The sequence below is a fragment of the Cygnus atratus genome, chromosome 1 (genome assembly GCF_013377495.2).
Source record: "Cygnus atratus isolate AKBS03 ecotype Queensland, Australia chromosome 1, CAtr_DNAZoo_HiC_assembly, whole genome shotgun sequence".
NCBI classification, from domain to species: domain Eukaryota; kingdom Metazoa; phylum Chordata; class Aves; order Anseriformes; family Anatidae; genus Cygnus; species Cygnus atratus.
Genome location: NC_066362.1, coordinates 47,086,441 through 47,109,959, shown reverse-complemented (window position 1 = coordinate 47,109,959; position 23,519 = coordinate 47,086,441). Strand labels below are relative to the sequence as shown.

Sequence of the window (23,519 nt, the reverse complement as noted above, 5' to 3'; positions counted from 1 at the left end):
AGCTCTCAATTTATATCTTCTCTTCTCCCACAGCACTCATCCTTGGGACAACAGACATGGTGCTTCACAGCTAGATCCACAGTCTTGAAGAAGCATTTCCAAGCATACAAACTTGATGGGTATGTGGGAAGAAGAAAGTAAAGGCAGCCTCAAGCTCTGATGGCAACTCAAAAACTATGCTTGAAAAACTACTGTTGTTGAGGCCTGCTGTCAATAAACATGTAATACCTTTCCAAGTGGAGAGGACGGGAAATGAAACAAATCTAAGGTTCCGACTTAAGCCACTGTAAAAACTGGAGTGAACATTTTAGGTACTAGAAGATCTTATAATGGGAGCTAATAATTCTCTTACAGCATTCCCGTTTCATCATTTGCAAAAGCTCCGCCAATGCCACTTTTGCAATAGGCAATTGCAAAACTCCCTATGACTTACTCCAGAGATCCATGTGACATCCTCAGTTCTAAACAGGGCTTACGCTGCAAACTTTCATGTTGTCCTCTGCAGTGCATAATGCAAACACTGCTTGAATAGATGTACTTACTGATGTAAAGGCCAAAATCCAATTCAGTTAGGAAAAAAACCCTAATCAACAACAGTCTACTTTAAGCATACAGCAGCCCCCCACCATGTGTTTCTTTAAAAAACCAAAAACCAAAAACCATTAACAGAACCTGATGAAAACTGTAGGGAAAAGATTTCTTCAGGATTGTAATATCTGTTTTTAAATATAATTTCAGTATTTACATCTGTAACAATGTACAATACGCAACAGTAAATCCCCCCCAATTAATGTTTAGTGCTAGAAGCCTACCATTTTGTCATATTGTAAATAAAAAAAAAAAAGAAAAAAAAATCATTTTTCCTTAACTTCATAGAGCTGAAGAAAGTCTCTTTTTCACATGGAAACAAAAGGACTTCATGGAAACTGCAGCAGGTACTTCACAAATACTTTCCCCCTAGGATCTCCACTGTTATTCTACTTGTAACACTCATGCTTATTTGGCTGTTTTGAAATATCTACCAAGCCACATTTTTTTTTTAAACCATTTATTAAAATCATTACCTACCACAGTCAGAAGCCTTCTATGACACCAATATTTGAAAGATCGTATCGAAAGTTACTTATAGGAAGTCTTCTTTGCATTATAATTATCATTTACCTAACTACCTAATATAGGCAAAATTAAAGAAAGTCATCTAGATTGCAAACCCAAATAGCTGAAAGACAGAAATTATGGCATTTTGTTTGCCTGTGTCACCTTAATTCCTGCCAGCTTTTGTAATAATTGAAGCAATCATCTCATGGGAAAGAAATGCAACCAAAATTAATGCTATACAGCAACATGAAAGGGGATTCATCAGGTGCGTATGAGAGAAATAAGCACAATGTTTCCTAGCGGCTAAGGCAGCAAAACCGGAAATGAAAATTGCATCACTTTGCTACAGCTGAAAAACCCGTTTAATTTAACAGAGATGCTAAGAAGAAATCTAGGAGGACACTGCCACAGGAGCCAACTGAAGCCTCAAATGCTCCCAGACGGGGCTGCCTGCGCTGGCTGACAGCAGCGAGAGGCCCTCTGTTGCTCGCAGCCGGACGCCCGCCCGCCACACGCTTGCTGCCCTCTCCCGCGGGACGGAGAGAAAACAGAAAGAAGGTGAGGAGACTTGTGGGCAAGGCAAGGACGGTTTAATAGGGGAAGCAAAAGCTGTGCGTGCTCGCAAAGTGAAAGGAATTCATTCACTACTTGCCACCGGCAGGCAGATGTCCAGGCCCTTCCTGGAGAGCTGGGCCTCAGCGCGCCCAACGGTTGCCTGAGAGTGGAAGACAAACACCACAACCACAAACATCCCCTGTCCTCCTCCTCTCCCAGCTTTCTTCACTAAGAACAGTGCATACAGGATAGAAAATCCATTCGGTTGGCTGTCCTGGCCATGTCCCCCCCCAGACTCTCGCCTGCCCACAGCCAGCTTGCTGTGAGGGGCTGAGTGGGGAAAAGAAACCCCAAGAGCGGTAAAAGAGGTAAAAGAGGTACTGGCGTGGGCTGACCGCTGGTATTGCCCTGCCGGAGGTGGGGATGGGGCAGCCAGGCCAAGCACAAGCCTTGGCATGTGAAGCTTGTGCATTAGCCGGGATGGCCATCTTCACTCCTTCACACCCCTACTGCAGCTGTGCCCTGACGTGCCCATTACAGTCCGGCTGCTAATTTAGCAGCAGCAAAACCCGCCCTCTCCGGCCGGGCTGCTTGCTGTCGTTTTGGTACGACGCCAGGCTGCCCTAGTGGAAGGCAAGCAACAGTATGAAACGGTGATATTTAGGAATTCCTAATTCTCTTAAACCTTTGTGGAATTCTGCGAAATAATGGAAAGGACACTCTCTGGACAGAGGACTTCGTCCAGACTAATTTCAATGGCCAACCAAATCTAATGACGTGTTAGGAGTTCTCGAAAAGGAAGAAGAAGAAAAAAAAACCCACAACCCTAAACCACAAAAAAGACTAAAACCAAGAAACCTTTTAAAATTGAAGTTATTAGCAGGCTGTTAAAAATGCAGGCTATTACAAGATCCTGCTATAATGCTGTTTAAAGAAATAATAAGGAATGTAAAAGGCATGTAAAATTAATTGCAGGATTATTTTCCCAACATTCTTTAATGTTTGCTACTTAAGATTGTCAACACTACAGAGACGAATGTCTTTTTGACACACTAATTAATCCTGTAGCCATCTATGAATCTTTTAAATGTTTCATTTTTAAGGTGGGAAACTAAAATAACTCCCCTACATTATCTTATGTACCCTTTTATTTGAATGCAAGATGTGTACGAGTGATGTACATCAACCTCAACTATGCAAGGGGAATCTGGGTGCACTCCTTTGTAACTACAGCAAGTAACGTTTTTACCAGAATGCAAAACTTTTGTTTTCAGGCACAGCAAAGTGCTTCGTGTAAAATAAATTATCTCCTAGAAAATTAAAATGATACTTTTCCTATATGTCACTTCTGATGAATATGAATTTTCCTTTTCCTATATGTCACTTCTCCTAAATAAGGACTAATTCACAAAAAAAGCTCCTGTTAATTTGTAACATCTTCTAGTTTGACTTTCTTATGGTTATCTTTAAGGTCAACTTGCAACAAAACAAATCAATATTCATTAAATAAACTACTGTTAAATGCTCAAAAGCCTACAGTTAGCTATATGTTCCTTAATGAGCTATTTTTTGATCCATCTCCAGAAAATATTCTGGAGAACATATTCAAGCATAAGTTGCTTTGCTAGGGTAACCAGAATGCTGGTGGCATCCCCTCCTACATTTTAAAAACACATTTTCTATCTTCATGTGCAATGCTTATTTCTCAGTCTTCCTCTATTACTGGCAGAGAAATGCATACTATTTTTATAACTTGCTTGAAATGAGAACCACATTTGTTCTACTGTGCCTGATGGGAGATAAACATGTAAGCACTTGTGACATTAATATCACTGTGCTGTCTACGGAGATAAACTACCCCAACTTGTGCTTATCTTTACTATTTCCAACACTAGCTACAGCAAATGCTCTGAGAAGAGCTGCACTTTGTTGAGCCTTTTCTTTTGTCTGGCTAGTACCCAAATGCGTTGCCATAACTTGATGTGTATGTTCTCTCTACCACAGATTACTTACTCTTGGGCACAGGAAGATGAGGTAGGTGTTTCAACTTAAATCCTGCAGGTTCTCTGAGCTGAGGAATTTAACATTTTAAGTAGATAAACATCTTCCAAACCAAAAAACAAAACAGCTTCTGTTTTTTCCACATACTTGGAAGTAAGAAAAAAATCACGCGTGCACACACAAAAAAAAAAACAAACACAAAAAACAACCAACCAACCACTACCACTGAAAAATACACACAACGTTTTTGATTTCTTTACTTCTGGTCACCTTTTGGATGTCTCAAAATACTGTTACAAATGTCAGCTTCTTCACTTGCCATCTACAGTAAACCATTCACAAGAGTTTAGTACTAGCATTCTGCTACTACTTTTTTTTTTTTTTTCCACATCTGGTTCTCTAAAACAACCCTATTCCTTTTCTGCCTATCCTATTCTGTTCTCCTATTCTCCCTAAACAAACTTACCAACTATTCTTCTTTCTAGTTGCTTGCTTTGGCCCATATAAACAGCCTTCAGTGTCATAATGTGAGACTTTTCAGAAAGTCTCATACCTGGTTAGTAGTTAAATTTTCACTCCTCTCTCAAAAACTGTCAAAAAAGTACATTTTTTCCCCCATAACAATGAACCTATTCTTATTTGTGAAAGCAACACTTAACTTTTTGAACTTTGAATCAGACATGAAAATCAACTTCTGTTTTTCCTTAATTCATCATTTACTTTTTGCCAAGATGTACTATACATTTTGGTAAATTTCAATGAAGTGAAATAAAGAGAATAATACAGATACAGAATATTTGATCTGTACATGTTAAAATGCTGTAAAAAGAAGCAATTTGAAACATTCACACTGTCTGCCTTCAGATGACTTGAGTCATTATGTCTTTGACTTAGCACATTTAGACAATAAACATATATTTTGCACAAAATAGAATACCAACAATCTAAACCAAACAAAAAACCAAAAGAGTTGCCCTAGTGAAGGTCCTGTTGAGGAGTTCTCGAGTCCAATTCTCACAACATTACAATACAGTGTAGCAAGAATTGTAATGTAGTATATATAACTCAACTGGAAAAGCTGAAAAACTGAGACTACTTTTATTTTTACCATTCACAATGTGCCAGTTCGCCAACTGCTTCTTTCTTGCTGGAGCAGCAATAATAAACCCTTCCCAAATCTACTGGGCTACAAAAGCTACTAATCTTTCAACTCCCTGGATTTCTTTCAGGCTGATACTGCACCCACAACTGCAGTAAGAGGAAAAAGATTTGGGCTTCTGCCAGTGAAGTAGAACGAAGTGAAAAAATAGGTAGTCCTATATTACCAAGCAATTGGTCAGAAAAGCCAGAAGGAAAAAACGTGATTTATTGTCTGATCACCCTCATTATGTCATTTCTTAAATGCTTCATTTAGCCAACCTAACAGCTGAGTACCTCCAGAACCAACAGTCCGTTGCCTATGGCCACACGTTCCCACCACTTCCTTGGAGGAGAAGAGGTTCTAAGCTAACGACTCAGCAACGTGGCTTAAGAAACAAAACTGGCAGAAAACCACCCCTTTGAAATAATGTAATTACCTGCTGATGCAAGTTTAGGAGCCAAGACAAGAAGGAAGCTGTCTCTGTTAGGAGCAGCTAGTCACTGGACTAGCCTAACGATGTGGCCAAGCCGTATCATTCTATGCCGATCCTTACTGCTTTGGTTCTTCAGTTCACTCTTGATAGTTATATTCACAGACCACCACTACTTACTATATGCCAGCAGTCAACAAGCTCCCCACCTCTCCCTAAGATTTTAGCTTATCTTTTTGGAGTTGATAATGCTAAATAACATCACTGAAGTTTTGTTAACAGCCTCACAAAAAAAAAATAATTGTTCTTCTAAGTCTACAGACAGCAATCTGACAGCCCAAACAATCCACTATAAATCAAATGAGAACGATTTGCTCTCTTGTGTAAGCATCAGTCTGAATCAGCCTTCTCACTAGTTTCAGCAAGCACCAGCAAGACATGTCAGCTGCAAGCACAAGCTGTTCACTAATAAGTCATAGTGCTTTTGTTCACTGGAGAATGCTTAATGAGATCTGAAATGCTACATCATATAACCCTCTACGCAACACAGTTCAGTTTCATGCTTACTCAAAAAAATAAAGTAAAAAAAATATCCCCCTTTTAATCTTTTTGTAGTATATTTTTCTTGCAGATTTCACATAGAAATGTGTATGATGCACTACTTCATGAAACACAAAGAAAATGAATTGAAAAACATTTGCTTATGCCTACAAGAATTTAAACACACTAATATACATCCTTACATGCATGTACTTACTGCACCATTTCAGTATCAAATACCATGTAGATTTTTTTTCTGAAGGCTGCTTTATCAAATTTCAGTGCATTTTTGTCAAATGACAGTTAACACAGTTCAAGCCAACTTTATCCTCTACAGAATTATGACATACTACAAGATTGCTAGAGGCAAAAACAAACAGAGAAAAACAACCCAGATTCAGAGAATATATGCGTCCAGATTTTTCTTGTTTGGTTACAGCACTGTAGATTTAGACGCTGTCAAGATCCCAAATCAAAACACCAGCATACACATCCACCAAAAGAAACCTATACCATCCATGCAGCACACTATTTTTATGTCTTTATAAACAAGCCTCAATTACTGTAACCAAAACCACTATTTTAACAGCTGGGATGAGTTATCTATACCCATTTTCCTATTAGGTATATAAAACCATCATTACCTCTTTATTTATTTATGTTTAAATTTTATGTACCATGAGTTGACAAACAGTCTACTAAAATCCCTTTGTGTAGTTATTCATACCCTCACGTACAAAATGGCTTTGCACACCATTAGTGCTTATGAGAATTAGAGTGCAATCTCCTAAATATGCCTGTAATACAAATAATAGGCTCAAGATACCACCATTTATCATGGAGCTAAGAGAGAGTGAGCACGTGTACAGAAGATATAACCAGTCTGTACTTTCTGAAAGCATTCAGAAAGAGGCTATCATTTCTGTTGTAGTTCCACGGCACACTGTGAGCAAAAATTCTTCTAACAGATTGTAAAAAGTCTTTAAAAGGACCACTCAAAAAATGTACAAGTAGCTAGACAACATATATCTGACTCTCAGTCTCAGGAAATCCTCGGTGCTAAAACGTGGATTATATTGCCATGATCACCACAGAGCAGAAACACACTCTACAAACAGGTGTAACCGATTTCATTGTGATGCAGAATGTGCATTTTTTATGCCTCCCACAGCATGGTTTACATGCAACTACTACATTGTCCTTTGTACTTGTATAGTATTACTGATACTATTTCCCCCCCCGAAAACATTAAACCACAATGAATTGATTTCTATTACATTAAATCTGCAGAAAGTGTCAAAGTACCTTTTCTTCTGTGAGAAGCAGTAGCGAAAATACAATCTTAAGACACATCTACAAAAGATCGCTGCTATTTCTCACTCCATAAATCCATGCTGTTCCCTAGTCACTCTATTGAAATGCAGCACGATTCAAGAAAGCATCAATTTCAAGCATTTTTATATTTGAGACAGAAATGATCCAAGACATGGAATTCATGAATCAATTAAATCACGAGGGTTTTTTTTGTTTTGTTTTTTTTTCAGATCAAGTATGCAAAATATTCTCAGGAATTTTATCATAAGACTGAGCCCAGAGGCTGCTTCATGCTTGGAATACCAATGACCACAGATATTGCTTATTCCCTGCCCCCAGCATAACAAAGTTTGTCAGTTTTGATGCTGGGATGCAGAGACAAATGTAATCAATTAGATATTACTAAGAATTCAAAGGTTTAACCTCTATTTTGGGACTAGGAGTCACAGTTTTCTAGCACATCTATTTACATCAATAAACAAAGCAAGGACTTTACTGCCAGTTCAAAAAAATTATCACCAACCTCTACAGTAGTTATGGCCACTAAAATAAAAATATGTTATAATTTGTAAAAAGTCAGAAAACAGAAACACAAGCAGCTAGCTTTGCTTTTATTTACTTTAGTGCAATGACAAACTTATAAAGAGAAATCTTTTAAATATTTTCCATTAGTATTTGTAACAATCTGTATGCTTGAAATGATGAAATGAGAATTATAGTTCAATAGGCAGGATTTTTTTCACATAAAGAGTCAAAAGTATGGATTCTGAACCATTTCTTCATCAAAATACTTTTAACAAGAATCTTAATTCCATGGATACGTTGTTTAGACCACTGACTAGCTGAATAAAAACCATTCTTTTTATTGTTTTTAAAAAGAGGCAGTTTTTCATTTATTTCACATCTCCATCAGCAGTTTTACGGTGTAAAGCTGAAACTGTTTAGCACAAATACAGTATTCAGAGAAACTGCATTCCAGGAGCTTCTGTTCATAACTAATGAAAACAAAACAAATATGTGTGATACATAAAACCAGTTTTGAAAAATCTGAGAAAGGATAAATAAAATTTAAATGTGAGATATTACTTTCTTTTTGTCAAGTGTATCAATACACCAAAAATATGTTACAATTAATTTGTGACAGAAGAGAAATACTTCAAAATTCTTTCCTTGTAGCTTTTTTTGTTGCTGGTGTTACTACTTTACTTGGGAGAGCTTGTAAGGAAGTGAACTTATTCAAGTATACTGAAGAATAAATAATAATAATACAAAAATTCTGATTTTGTTTGTCTGGCTTTGTCGCCTAACAAGATATCACTCTGTGGCCTTAGCCTCTTAACATAAGCCCTCCTGATACGGACGGTCTGGTGGCTGTTTGACTGAGTGGTAGGTGCTGAGGAGTAACAGATGCTAATAAAAGCTCTGCCTCCTTTATTACTATAACTTCCTGATCTTTAAGCGTAGAGTTCTGTATGTTTTGATCAATTTCTCTAACTGAGCAGTAGGAGAAACTGCCCAGAAGAAAGAGATAACATAAGCTGGTTAGCTTGCAAGACATGGGAAATGGAACTGGAAAAAATCCAAAGAGAAACAGATCACTGCAAAAAATGCGAGCTCAGAGCCCTGATGGCACAAGTCAGGATCCTGAGCAGTAAGATAATCTTTTCTTTCCACTATACTCTTCCTGAAAAATTCTCGTTGCTAGACAGCAAGAGACTCAAGAGATAACAAAAGAAGAACCAGCAAATCGAATGAAGTTGCAGCAGAAGCAGTAAGGTTTCGATGCCAACAAGACAATGCCAACAACACAAGCAGTCTAACAGAGTAACTCTCTCTAACGTTAACTCCTAATAATGAAACATTCACATCAACATAAAGCAGCAACTACTGGGGGGAAGTCCCATGAGGAAATTGGCTGATTCAGAACAAATCAAATTCTTGAATTCAGGAACTGGAAATCTGACCCACTGGACAGCACAGTGAGGCTGGAGTGCAGGGTATGAAGCTGCATCCACATGCTAACTTCTCATCTGCTGCATTCCAATCACCCGAATGAGATCTGATTTGTAGATGGCCGGACACTATAGATGTAGATGGCTATCCAATATAATAGCACATTACTTGTAAATGGGATTTAGAGCAAGGATCTTAAAAGGGGAACTGAGTTATGAAACAACAAAAGCAAAAAAGCAGATACTCCATCCTCAGGTACCACCAAATGCAGTAACTAAGGGAAATAGCATTTGCAAAGGGAATGCAAGAACTTTTAGGATTGCAAAGGTCCCTAACAGGAGGGCAAAAAAGCATCCGTCACTAATATCAGACAGTGATCCCTATTCCCAGAAGATCTAATAAATGCGGGTTCCAGAAGTCTGTCCGTTATCCAAGCTGAAATTATTTTTCCTGTGGCAGTGACAATTTTCTTCTGCAGAAAAAGAAATCAAAGTCTGCCTATCAAATAGATTAAAAGGAGTTCAACTGCTTTTGTCAAGATCATGCTAGTAATTTAGAACGTGGACTTGTGTTTTTAGAAGTGGGATTTCCAAAGCATCAAGCTTCACGTGAATCTGAAAGTAGGAATTTACAAAAAGAACAGCATATTTTCTTGTGTAACCTTACAAAAGGTTGACACAGCTTCCAAGCATGACTGAAAACAGGTAATACAGTGAACATGTAGACGATATAAAATAAAATTTAAAAAGGTCTTGATTGTGTTCAGCTTTACTTTCTTTCTCTATTTTGTATCTAGTGGTAGGTGACCATAGATTCATGGCAGAGGTGAGCAGATCTACACATTCTCTGGAATTGCAGATGGAAATTAGACAAAATCCAGTAAATAAGGCAGAAAGAGTTATACAGCTGACAGCCACAGTAGTAAGGAGGAAGGAACAATTTTTGCTTAGTGAAGCCTGACCCAACAGGCACTATGTAGTAATGCCTGCTAGTGATCCAAGGCACCCTGTCAAGTAGGCAAGAGATGTAGGGCTGAATGCTCAGGCTTGTCTTTGATGCACTGCTTCCTGCAAAGTGTTTTCCTGCTGCTAAAACTAATGACGGGAGAAAATACTGTATGGCCTCTGACTGAAAGCCTGAATCAGTACTGCTATCCAGTCTACAGTGCCCTATTTACACACGGGAATGATGATCTGTGAGCAGTGTTCTCATTTAAAGCCTAAAACCAGAAAATATTAGCAGTACATTCATTTAAATCTCAATTAATTTTGTGGGTTTTTCTCTGGATCAGGTACATTTGCCTAGCTGGACCGACAGCTGATTTAGTTATTCAAGCTGTAGCAGTCAAGACTCCTGTGTCAGCCATAACCCTGGTAAAAGGGTGAGCTCACCAAAAACCCTTATTTTTCATCTATATTCATTTTTTCTTTCTGAAGGTAACCAGTACAACTCACACCTAATTATAGCCTCACTTCATGGCCTTTGTATTTCTCTCTTCTGAGCTAAAAGCACTAAACCTGCAGCTAATCCTCCCAGGGGAAAATAAAATTATACCCTACAGCAATGTGGCAGGAGCAGTCTGATCTGGAACAAGCTCCTGCCACTAATGTGACAGTCAGATGGATAAGAACTGTTTCTCAGGATAAAATATCTGGGAAACAGGCTGGTGAACAGTGGGTTATGGCCCTCCGCCAGCTAACATAGGAAGACAGCTTACAGACCTTGGACTTCTGGGAAAGGGAAACAGATGTTTCAATTTGCACAGACTCTGTCTCCCTATTTTTTATCCACTACTGTTCTTAATGAAGCATTCACTACCCAGCACACAGGGCACAAGGCCTCCAATGAACACTCACGGCTTGAAACATGTATTTATATTAATGCATTACCATCTATGCCTCCTTTTCCAGCAAATCAAAGCGAAAATGCTTTAAGCTGTAACTCCATGATCTGGAGAGGTGTTTCTCATATGACGAAAACACCCACGCTTAAAATACACACAGGCATTCACTCTCAGGCCGCATTGCTTCTGGAACTTAGAAAAAAAAAAAGGGATTCTATATATCTGCTCTGATAAACAGTTTTACTGATTTACTAAGTAATCATTACTATTAGCACTGTGTTAGTAAATTTTTAAATTAAAAACCAACAGCTGGTGTGAGTCAAATTCTGCACACAATACATGTTTACAGCTAGTGTCAATACGGTTCCTGAATGGGGTGGAGGGGGAAGCAACTGCTTGCTTTATGGACCGTTAGTAGTCTGTGGGTTACACACAAAATAAATTTCGTCTAGACAATACAATGAGATTCTAGTATGTTCTCTTACTTTTCTAAGAATATGCTAACAAGGATTTTTTTTTAAAGATAAATCTACCTAGTCCCACAACTGCAATGTTGTCAAACTCAGAAGCTTAATCATCTCCCCGTCTATAGAAATCACACTGGCCTAAATTTTATGTCAGCTAGGGGGATGATGAATTGAAAGCTGCTATCTCCATGGCTGCTACTGTGGATAGGAAGTTTTCAACCCAGCTGCTGATCATGATTCTCTCTCACTTGCAGTATTACCACTTCATATCTAAAACGCATCAAACTTAGCTTACATTGCAGCACGATGATTTCCTACCTAACACGGTTATTTTATGGCTATGAAATTTCAGGTTTCTATTGCTATGAAGATACCACTAGAACAAACATTTTTCTAGTTACATCTGTATTGTGCAGTTGACACTTCTCTATCTTCCAGGATATCTGCATTTTTTTTTTCAGAAAGATCAAACTTTTTCCCAGCAGAATCTTTTAAATACTATTGACAAGAGTCAATCGTACCATTCTATGATTCTATGACAAGAGACTCTTTCTGCTTTCCCACAATGTTTTAATTTTATTTCTAGTTCTGGATTATTTTACCATTACAGAGAAAGTAGTAGTGTGGTGGACACTAATGGTCAAAATGTGTATTCTGATATTCAAAATGTGTATTCTGATATACAAAACATCCCAAAAATACTAATACACAGTATCAGCAATTAGCACTTCAACTATTTAGCTTTGACTATAGCTTGTTTTTAGCAAGCATTTTATTTTTATTTTTTTCATGGGCTGCTAATTTGCAGAATTTAGAGGAATTTGAGCATAAAAAAGTGATTATATACAAAAAGTTATTACAAATAAAAATGACTATTCCAAGGTTTCAGCTTTACCTGATTTGTTTCCTTAAAAAATAAAAATCGGTACTTCTGTCAATTCAGTAGAGAGAAACGAACATATATAAGAAATGATATCCAAAAGTATTACTAACTCACTGAATATTAGCCAAAATAAACACAAGGATATAGTCCCAGTGACACATTTAGTACAAGGCAGAGGAACAAGGAATATTGGTTTGTTGAGTTTATCCAACTTTGGATATTTTAATCCCATATATTTTTAAATGGATTTCAAATGTGATTAATGACTTCAACAGACTACAGCAAATAAAGACTATGACACACTCTAATTTACTCCAACCTGTATGGGCAACATACAGCTATAACTCATCCTAAATGAATATAAAGGGAATATGTCTAGAGATGACAGATCCCTACACACCAACAAAACAAAACTGAAATAACAGAAACTTCTCAACAAAGACCGTTTCTTTTTCTTTTTATAATCACATTACTACTATTGAACCAGCTAGCTACATAACACAAATCACCCAAGGCAGGCAAGCAAGGAAGCAAGTGATCCCATCTGATGAACAGCAAAGCCAGGAAAACCTGGTTTTCTATGGATGTTCTTATTGCGGCTCAACTCCTATGTGGATCCTGTGGTATTTAATAAAGGCTGCATCTTTCCCAGTAGTAGATGCATCAGATGCATTAGTAGTCTCTCCTGATTCAGAGCTTTTTTTCCACAGAAATTAGTAGAAAATTAGCATCTGAGATTTCTATCCATCTGTCAAAACTGACTGAAAACGACCCACGGGAAAAATAGGATGAAGCAAAGACAGACAGACAACGTAATCACTTAAGGTGTTTTTGATTAAGAAACTAGGTAAAGTAGACTGAAAAGATTATGAGTAGAAAGGTATTTTAATAAAGGCTACAGAGATTGTTACAGTTCTTTTTCTCTGGCATGCACAAACAGGTAAAAAACCTACCTACTATCCTACAAACCACTTCAAAGGAGTAAACTTATGTCAACTAAAAAATACTATCAATGACAGCATAATTCACATTCAGAAGTAAGAGTGTTTTCAGACATATGCTTGAAACCTTATTTTAAAAGTCACCAAATCAACACTGAAGTGATTTGGGGGAAATGTTAAAATTCTCATAGAACATACACAAATAGCTGCCAAAAACTGCTGATCTCATTGACTGGGCCAAATCAATGAAAAAAATAATGTTAATTTCAAGAATCAAAAACAAGCACTTGGAATTTAGAGAAAAACGAGAAAATCAGCACTGAATAAACAAAACTGAAATAAAAAAAATAAAATATGAAAGCCACTGAGAGTAATGTGCAAGATTCAAGATGACTTTTTTTTTTTAACGTAAGCATCCTGCATAAATTAATAGACTTAAATTAGGTCTCCCATGTAAAAGGTCCAATTTTAATAGTCTTTAGATTAAACTCGAGATTAATAGATGAACTCAGGAATTCCCAGACAAAGAAAAAACAGGTGCTGGAAAAGATATAAATAATTAATACAAATAATTCATAAGTTCTTGGAATTGGACCAGGATTACATGCTTGGAGTCTTGGAATTCCAAGCATAATGGAGCGCCTCACAAATCAAAAATTTTTGGCATGCGCACCCTACTATAACTTTTTCAGATCTGCTTCTCCAATCCTGTATTTTGTATCATGCTTTGAAAGAAGATTTAAAATCTTGCAAACTATGCATAATGGTATATATGCTATAATGGAGCAACTGCAAAATTTTACACGCTTATGTAACAAAGACATCATTATAATGTTAACTTTTACATACTCAAGAAACAGGGAAGTGTTCTGTTTTTCTTTGCCAAGGGAAATGACAACAAAGCAAGCACAAGGGTGGCTAGTATTCATAATGAGACTCATAAATAAAGGAAATTATGTGCACAGTTATTCATAAGGTACTTTTCCTCCTTTTGTTTACCATCCTGTAAAGTTCCGTTCATTAAAAAACAGGAAGAGAGAGAAAGGCTGAAGCAGTCAGGACCATCACTTCTCTGTAGTATTAGTTTTAGAAAGATTAGAAACCAGTTTTATGTAAAAAAATAATATATATATATATATATATATATATATAAACACATTTTCTTCAACGTACTTGATGAGTTGCACAAAATGTGAAGGAAAGGTATTCTAAACCTACACTTATTAAATTCTTCATAAAAAAAAGTTTCAAAACATATTTAGCTTTTCAAAATAAGCAGATCATCAACAATGAAAGATAGTGGTCTGATTTGTGACAAATGGAGACAGACATTTAAGCACTACTATAATAATGCTCTCTACACTAAGGATGTCAGAACATTTAAAGTTGATTGAGAAGACAACCAATTATAAAGAACAACTAAAACAAATTCCATCTTTCTTGTCAATTTAAACAATCCTTGTGTGAAAAGTAAATTACCTCCATTGAGATTCGTCTGTGTATCCGGTTTCTGAGACAAACACCTGTGGGAGACTGAACTTCATCAGATGATGTTCCAGAAGCTTGGTCACTTTCACCATCTGACCCCATTTTCAGATTTTCATGAACAATATCTTAAAAATAGTCAAAAAGAAATAATGAAAACAATCAATCAGTATTCCACTAAACAACTCTCTTGTACAGACAGAAAACAATTGTATCTATACCATGCAGTGGTTTTTATATCAAAAGCTCATCCCAGCAATGGTAGTCCTGATACACTTTTTATGCCTCACAAATTGCAAAATGAAAAGCATTACTTCATAAAATTCATATGCAAACTTCGCTATTATTTTTCTTACTTGGTTTGCAGCAGAACTGAATTTTCCAAAACAGAAGACAGACAGTCAAATCCTAATTTTAATTCCTACAAGCCACCTTCCCCTCAGGATTTCAGTTCCTGAATTCCCTCATTAACTCTTCTTGTTTTGCTGCTCTTGGATTAAGAAACTTGTGTTTGCAAAGGAAACCTGAGATTCACTGGAAAATATATAAAACATTAATGAGAATATTTAAGACTTTCAGACTACCTGATGCTAGACACGTAAATGTATCTTCAGAAAATTTAAAAAAGAAAAAAAAACACTGAAAGGTATAGGCATTATTTTTAGAAATGCCAAATACAGAAATTGTAGGGGTAAAAACCACTGGCGTGTATGCATGGAAGAACGGGACATATTCTGACTGCTTGAACAGAGGCCTACAATGCACAAGTCAATTCAGCAGAGGACCTGGGATTCAGAAAGAATTTAGTGAAATTTATTATTTTATGGGGAAATATTGGTAACAGACAGCTTGAGTTACATGATACTGCAGGATCTTTACAAAAATTTAAATTAGAACTTTTAACACAATCCTGTAGATTCATCCACATAAAACGGTTTACTTATGTTATGTATGTACATATACGTTACTTTTTAGCGCCACAGAATATTCCAGACTTTGGAAGACAAGTACTGTAAAGAATGAAGAGAAGATCATGGTGGTGTCATTTATAGCATAAAGATGCAAGTGACGTGCAAAAGCATACACGATGGGAAATTGGTCATATAAGCAATTCACTCTAAAAAATGTTCCATCCTCGCCTGTGGAATACCTGAGCTCCAAATTACTATAGGGATTAAATACTGCTAGTATTTAACTCCACAGTCACTAGTGGGGTTCTGCAGGACTCCATTTTTGGGGCACTTTTAATGTTTTCATAAATGACTTGGATGCAGAACTTGAAGGTATACTAAGTAAGTTTGCGGATTACACTAAATCGGGAGGAACTATTGACTCCCTCAAGGGTAGAGAGGCCTTGCAGAGAGATCCTGACAAATTAGAGAGCTGGGTAATCACCAACAATACAAAGTTTAACAAGAGTAAGTGCCAGATTCTGCATCTGGAAAGGGGCAACCCTGGACATATGTACAGACTGAGGGACGAGATGCTGGATAGTAACTACACAAAAACGGATTTGGGGTTTTAGTTGATGTCAAGTTGAACATCAGCCAGCAGTGTGCCCTGGCAGCGAGAAGGGCCAACTGAACCCTGGCACTCATCAGGCATGGCATGGCCAGCTGGTCAAGGGAAGTGACTGTCCTGCTCTGCGCTGGTGTAGTCTCCTCACCTTGAATACTGTGTGCAGTTTTGGGCACCACAGTATAAAAAAAGACATAAAACTATTTGAAAGCATCCAAAGGAGGGCTACAAAGATGGTGAAGGGTCAAGAGAACAAGATATATGTGGAGCAGCTGAAGTCACTTGGTTTGTTCAGCCTAAAGAAGAGGAGACTAAGGGGAGGCCTCATGGTGGCCTGCAGCTTCCTCATGAGGGGAGCGGAGGGGCAGACGCTGAGTTCTGCTCTCTGGGGACAGCGACAGGACCCAAAGGAACAGCATGAAGCTGTGTCTGGAGAGGTTCAGGCTGGGTGTTAGGAAAAGGTTCTTCACCAAGAGGGTGGTCGGGCACTTGAATAGGCTCCCCAGGCAAGTACTCACAGCATCAAGCCTCATGGAGTTCAAGCTCATGGAGGTGTCTGAACAAAGCTCTCAGACATACAGTTTAATACTTAGGTGGTCCTGTGTGAAGCCAGGAGTTGGACTTGATGATCCTTGTGGGTCCCTTCCAACTCAGCATATTCTATGATTCTGTGATAATTATACCTACAAAGGAGGTGCTTCAAAAGACAAATTCCCTGACCTTTTCTGTTCCTAGGTATTAGGCATGACCTTGTACAAGGTAAAAGAGAACATGAGGAAAAACTAAAAAATTCCAGAACTCTACCCTGAAAAAACACTAACATGAACAAAACACGCAGAGCTCAATTCAATCTTACCACCAGAATACCTGAGAATATTTAACATTTGCACAGAATTACAGCAATAAAAAACAAAAGGAGAATGTGTAGGTTTCATCACTATCAGCAAGAAAGCAAGCTGGATTTTCAAGAAAAAAACCCTTCAGGCCAAAATTTGGTTATCAACACATCTTCTAAAATGTTTGTCTAGTTTAGCTCACATTGAACCATGTAGACTTCAAAGGACCAAATTCTTCCTTAGTACAAAGAATTTCCTTTTAGAGAAAACAGAATGGATATAAAAAGATTAACTCGTAAGGTACTGGCAGCATTTTAATTCAAAAGTACTGTAATTAAATACACGAATTAAGTGCATATCCCATACACAAAGCACAATTTTCAGCAGCAATGTGGATCTAAACGGAATTTTGATTAAAAGACCACAATGCATCAGAATTTTGCCAGCAAGTCATGCTCAGATTTGGAATGAAAGGGAAAAAATAAACTACATTCCTTGTGTAATAAGGAGCAATCTTCAGGTTTCAAACAAGGTAAATATTCATCAGTGCTTCTAGAGAAATGTTAGTGAACAAGAAGAAAAAGATTTTCAGAAAGTGATTCCAAAAGATCAGCTTTAACCTCAAGCTAAGCAGACAAAATGTTACTCTTTTTGCCAAATCTCTGCAAGATCTCTCCCAGTCTCTACAGAAACTCAATAGCTGTGTTTTTAAAGATCTGTAGCAGGCTGTACAAAATTGGTTTTAGTAATATAAAACCATTATTGAAAACATTATTTGCAGCAAACCTATTATCTCAGCATCATTGTATCTGGTACGCAGCACATTCACCACATCAGCGATGCACATACGTCCATAGGGCCTGATGGGATTCATCCCAGGGCACTCAAAGAGCTGCTTGATGTCACCGTGAGACCTCTCAATTATTTTTGAGCATTCTTGGGAATCTGGAGAGGCCCCATTTGACTGGAAGCTAGCAAATGATGTCCTAATTTTCAAGAAGGGCAAGAAAGATGACCCTGGTAATTACAGGCATGTCAGTCTCACTTCAGTGCCTGGTAAAATAATGGAGATTATACCGGGAGTTATTGAAAAACACTTGAAAGACATTGCAGTTATTGGTCATAGCCAACATGGATTCATGAGGGGAAAATCCTGTTTACTGAACTTAATTTCCTTTTATGACAAGGTTACCCATCTAGTTAACCAAGGGAAGCCAGCTGATGTGATCTTTTTGGATTTCAGCAAAGCTTTTGATACTCTCACAGCATCCTTTTGGACAAAATGTATATCATGCAGCTAGACAAGCACATAATACTATGGCTGATGGGTGGAGCTCAAAAGAGTACATTAAATGGGGTTACATGAAGCTGGTGGACAATCTGGAACAGGCTCCCCAACGAAGTGGCCATGGCCCCAAAGCCTGCTTGAGCTTAAGAAGCATTTGGATAAAGCTCTCACACAAATGGTTTAATATTTAGCCAGTCCTGTGTGGAGCCAGGAGTTGGATTCAGTGATCCTTGTGGGTCCCATCCCACTCAGGATATTCTATGAATCTATGAGTTATTTAATAACAATTCTTTTTAAAAGACTTTTCTGAGAGATGTTATCTGTTTTAGCAATTATAATTCTCAAGATTTTCCTTGTAAAATTAAGTGTAAGAGCTCCTAACTGTTGCTACCCAATCTATCTATCCTTGTATTAGTCTAAGTGCGGCCCCAAAGCCTGCTTTCTTTAGAGAAGCTAGACAAGAGACAGTTATCTAGGCAAACTCACAAAGTAGGATTCATGAAACTGAAGAAGTATTGTATTCTAAGCCATGAAGCAATTACATCATTAAAAGAGAGAGAGAGAGGGAGAGAGAGAGAGAGAGAGACTGACACTTTCATGAAAGTAATCGTAACTGTTACTGTCATACTTGTTATCTTGGAACACACACTGTTCAATTCACAAAAGCCTATGTATTATGAAATTGCTGTAAAAAAATACACTTCAAAATGCAACATCCACAACTACAAAAGAGTACCCTAGTTGACAAAGATAATTCTTCTACTAAAAAGAGCACCTATGCAATAATACAAAACTAAGGAATATTTCAAGAACCAGTAACACAGAATCATACATTTGGAACAGATATTTTAGCTGTAAGAAGACTCTGCTCTTTACAAATCAGGAATGAGAAGACAAAGTGGGTCTGTCCCATTCAAGTCGAAAATGTAGTATTTCAAACTTAAATGAGATGACAGTCAGTCTATTTCGAATACTACAGTGATATGATTAGTTTTGGTATGTATTGATAAGCTACATACTCATAACGGACCTAAAGATTTTAAGCAAGATATTGTCTGTACCATCCAAATAAATCTATCATTAAACACATGCCTGAATTTCTGATAGGCTGATTACGCAACAGCTCCTATCTATAGGAGTTTGCAAATGTTTTAATTATATTCTAAATAGGGATACTTTAAGCTTTTTTAAAATGTGTCCTTTTATTTTATTAAATTAAAAAGGTACTAGTAGAGCCTTATGTTCATTATTTTAATAGCATAAGAACTGGAATGAGGCATGTTGATCATTTTATACAGGTGCACGATGATAATATTTAATTAAGCAATGATGAAAATCATGCAAATAGTTCTTTAATTTCACCAAGTTTTTCTAAAGGCAAGTTCACCTGCACCAAAGCCAGCCTGCATAGTCTTCAGAGGTTTTAATGGTTCAATAATTTATTGAATTGCTTCACTGAATACCACAGCCATTCTCTTATGCAGATGTTTATTTTAATGTACTCTACATACCTAATTAAATACCCAGTATGGCTGTGTAATAAAAAGGTCTAGATGACTGCAATATAGCAACAAAATTATGGAAGTACATTTAAAAGAAAAGGTTGTTCTCATTTCAGTTGAGAGGAGTGTACCACAATAGAAGTTAGTGAAGGGAACCTTCAGTGCAACAGATGAAAACTCCTCCAAGTGAGCTAAAATAATACCCACTAATTAGTCAGTAGTGAGTCAGACTGCATGATCTTTCTATCTTATTTCAAATTATTACAAAATAAATAAATAAATAAAAATCACAAGAATTGCATATTGGATTCCTTCAAGGAATACTTTCCTAAAGCTTACTTTGCTATGAAGTGGCTAAATTTTATTACCAGTTTTACTAACAACAATTCAAATTGAGGAAGGCAACACTGAGAAACTGCCTTTGCCATTAACATGAGCAAAATAGAAAGCAGTATGGAAACATCATTCCTTTCAATTCTAATAGTTATGACAAAGAAACAAAACATCTCCATAACTGTATCAACACAGCTAGCAAAACCATAGATAAGCTGCTGCTCCTACTGAAGATCACCAGGATGGTTAGCTTCAGATCCATGCCAGCCAGAGCTGGCTTTGGGTATTCCAAGCACCTCTTCAATGTTCCCAGTAACATAAATATGGAACAAGTACAGCTAAGTTGGCCCTGCATTCAGCCAGATCAAGTCCAAAAACAGTTTATTAATTCTGGCACCGTAATAGATTGCAGCAGTTAAATGCCTCTGGAAGTGCAGAAATTTAGAAGCTACACAGATATACATGAGCTAAACAACTCAACACCTGGAAACTAGATAAAAAAAAGGATTACAACATGTTCAAGACAGACTTCTTAGAGATAAGCCAAAATTTTTTGTCTTTACAGAACATTTTACAATACTTAAAGCTAACAGAAACGTTTTTTTTTTTTCAGGCAGAAAATTATAAAAAGAATGTTTTATCATTTTACACATTACCACAACATCGGGAACTCATATTCAGTGCTCAGAAAACAAACGAAAACAAACAAAAACCTCTCCCAGGTATCACAACCAATTCTTACATTTCTATTTAATTCAAAAGCAAATCAGCCTGAGATGCACCTGTGGCAGGTCTTGTTTGTTTGCTTTAACCAATTAACCATCCTCTTACTGCCACCATTTCATGCTATTTCAAGGGTCTCTAATAGCAAGTTCCCACCACTTGACTAGAAGAAAAAAATGGAAAGAAAATAGGATGAAGGTACCAAAGGGAAAAAAAAAAAAAGCTTCATGTAGTGTGGGATATTTGACCATTTCATTTCTGATGTCATTATCCCAATGGAAAAAAACTTCAGCATCCTGCTGAGTAATAACCATTCCCATATGGTAGAAACAAAGGGAGGAAAGATGCAAAGAAGCAGTGGAGAGAACATTAGTAATTTTGCTTGTGCAGACAAATGCTACTATATAACATATACAAGTAGCTTAAATTTTCATCAGATGAGGAGGGGATAATAAACAAAATAAAGAGCTTCCAAAGACTACTCCTTACAGAGAAAAAGAGGGAAAACAGATGATGAATAAGATGTAAAAAACTCAGACTCAGAGAACCCTAATAAAGAATGCACCATAGCATTGCAGAATAAGTATCGCTGCATCCAAAAGAAGCAGAGGTGTTTTAGTGTACACTATTGAACACTACTTCAATGAAATTACAAATTCTACAGGAATCTGTAGCTATTTAATATATGGTATTGTAACACTTCCTACAGACTAAGACATTCAAATTGTGTCAGTTAAACACACAAAATTTGATCACCTGAAAAACAAATTACATTATTTTGTATTGCTTATGCATTAGTTTTTTTCAGGTGTAAAATACCACTGAGAAAATCAGAAAATCATTAAAAAGCAAAAAAAAAAAAAAAATTTAAGCAAAGCTCATTTGAAGTTTACAGTGGAAGCTTGATGAGTTATTGGCAAACTTGCATTTAAAAATGCTTAGCATGTTTTTAAATGCAACACACAGGAATACAAAAGTATACATCTCTGCTGTTCCAGTACGTATTTTATATACAGCTGATTTGGCAAATAACCCATAAAAGACTAAATAGTCCTAAGCAGAGATATCTTTATGTACACTTAAAAAACAAAACTAAACAAAAAAACCCTTTGTCTTCCTGTTCGATTATTGACAATTTTTACTCAAGCAAAGCTTGTCTAGGAAAAAAAACGGGGGAGGGTGGGAGGAGAGTAATATATAAGACCTGAGTGAAATCAGGAATTCATACTGTAGTCAAATCTACATGCACATGAAAACCTGTTTTGTTGTGTGTGTGATAACAGCTGCTAAACTTCATTCAAGAGGACGGAATGTTTTTTTTTTCTTTTTTCCTGGACTGAATGGTAACGTAAACAGTAAAGAGGCAATGTTTTTAATGTGATAAGTGATATTACAGCAGAGGAGGATGTAATTGGTTTGATGAGTATCTTCACTTGTAGCTTAATCTTGAGCAAGATCAGTTTAAATATCACACTTCGAAAGGAGGGCAAAAGACTAAAAAAATTCATAAAATTCTAATTAAACTGGCTTGCTCTCATTTTCTAGTATCAATTAATAAAACATAATTTAAAATAACATAAAAGCAGGGTAAAACATTACCGGTGACTGTAGGCAGCAACATGACATATTACTTGAAGCAGAAGACAAAACATATTTCTAAGTCATTTGCCCAACAGAACTGCAAGTATAGCTCAACACCACAACAAGATAATTATAGTTGAGTGGTCTTATTTTATCACTGAAAAAAGCAATTTTTCCCCCTATATTACTGACAAGTCTAAATAATACACCATTTATTTTTCAATTCCACACATAGGATGATTAACCTTTTATTTTTCTCATACTCAGTTGTTGTAGTTCTCACCAATACTTAACTGAGCTGGACACACAGGTTCCTTATAAGGTATTATGAGAGTTATTTTGTAACTTGTCAAAAATTAATGGATGACTTCTGTGAGTTCTTGTAATTGCTGTTCCTGAAAATCTTTCAGAGACATTCAGTACCTTAAAAAGAAATTCCTCCAACAACCCCAGAAAAAAAAAAAAGCATTTCCAGAGATTTATTAAAGCATTAGAGTAACTATATCTCTTGCTAAGAACCAATACAGACATTATTCTTCATAGGAAAATGAATTTAAACAAACAATATAGTATATTACCTAATCTGCTCCCATTTCTGGGCATTGCCATGAAAGAGCCGAGGCTGCCCCCTATGACGCTATGTGGTCTCCGTAAAGGGGGCTTCTTGAAAGATCCTGTGTATTGGTGGAGAAATGAGTGCATGCTGTGAGACGTTGGAGGCCTGCCATTCTTCACAATTGGTTCTACAATTCACAAGGATCAAAATATTCATTCCCATAAGCAAGTAGGAGTGTCAGGAACATGCCAGAAGAAAAAAAAAAAAAAAAGAAAAAAGAAAAAAGAAAAAAAACAGTTACTATACAGGAAATCACCATTCTGGTAAGATTCTCTTTTATAGTAACAGTAGACCACAATACCACAGCCATTTCTCCATTAGCAAGTTAATACAAAGCACAGCATTAAATATTTCCCAAATTTCATTTTATTAAATTCTGTCACTCTACTACTGATCAGAAAAACAGTCTGAATATACAGTCTAAAAATGCAAATTAGAACAGAAAGTAGCTTTTAATATTAGTTTTTTCTT

The 23,519-nt window shown here is 36.8% G+C and overlaps 1 protein-coding gene across 2 annotated transcripts in view; it reads right to left on the bottom strand.

Annotated features, from left to right (window-relative positions):
- CDK17 (cyclin dependent kinase 17) overlaps positions 1-23,519 on the bottom strand; it is a 94,271-nt gene that overhangs the window by 20,162 nt on the left and 50,590 nt on the right. For both annotated transcript variants that reach the window (XM_035551570.2, XM_035551571.2), the window contains 2 exons: positions 23,011-23,175; positions 14,646-14,779 (listed from right to left, as the gene is read on the bottom strand). In XM_035551570.2, the coding sequence (XP_035407463.1) occupies positions 14,646-14,779; positions 23,011-23,175 (299 nt within the window). The remainder of the gene's footprint in view (positions 1-14,645; positions 14,780-23,010; positions 23,176-23,519) is intronic.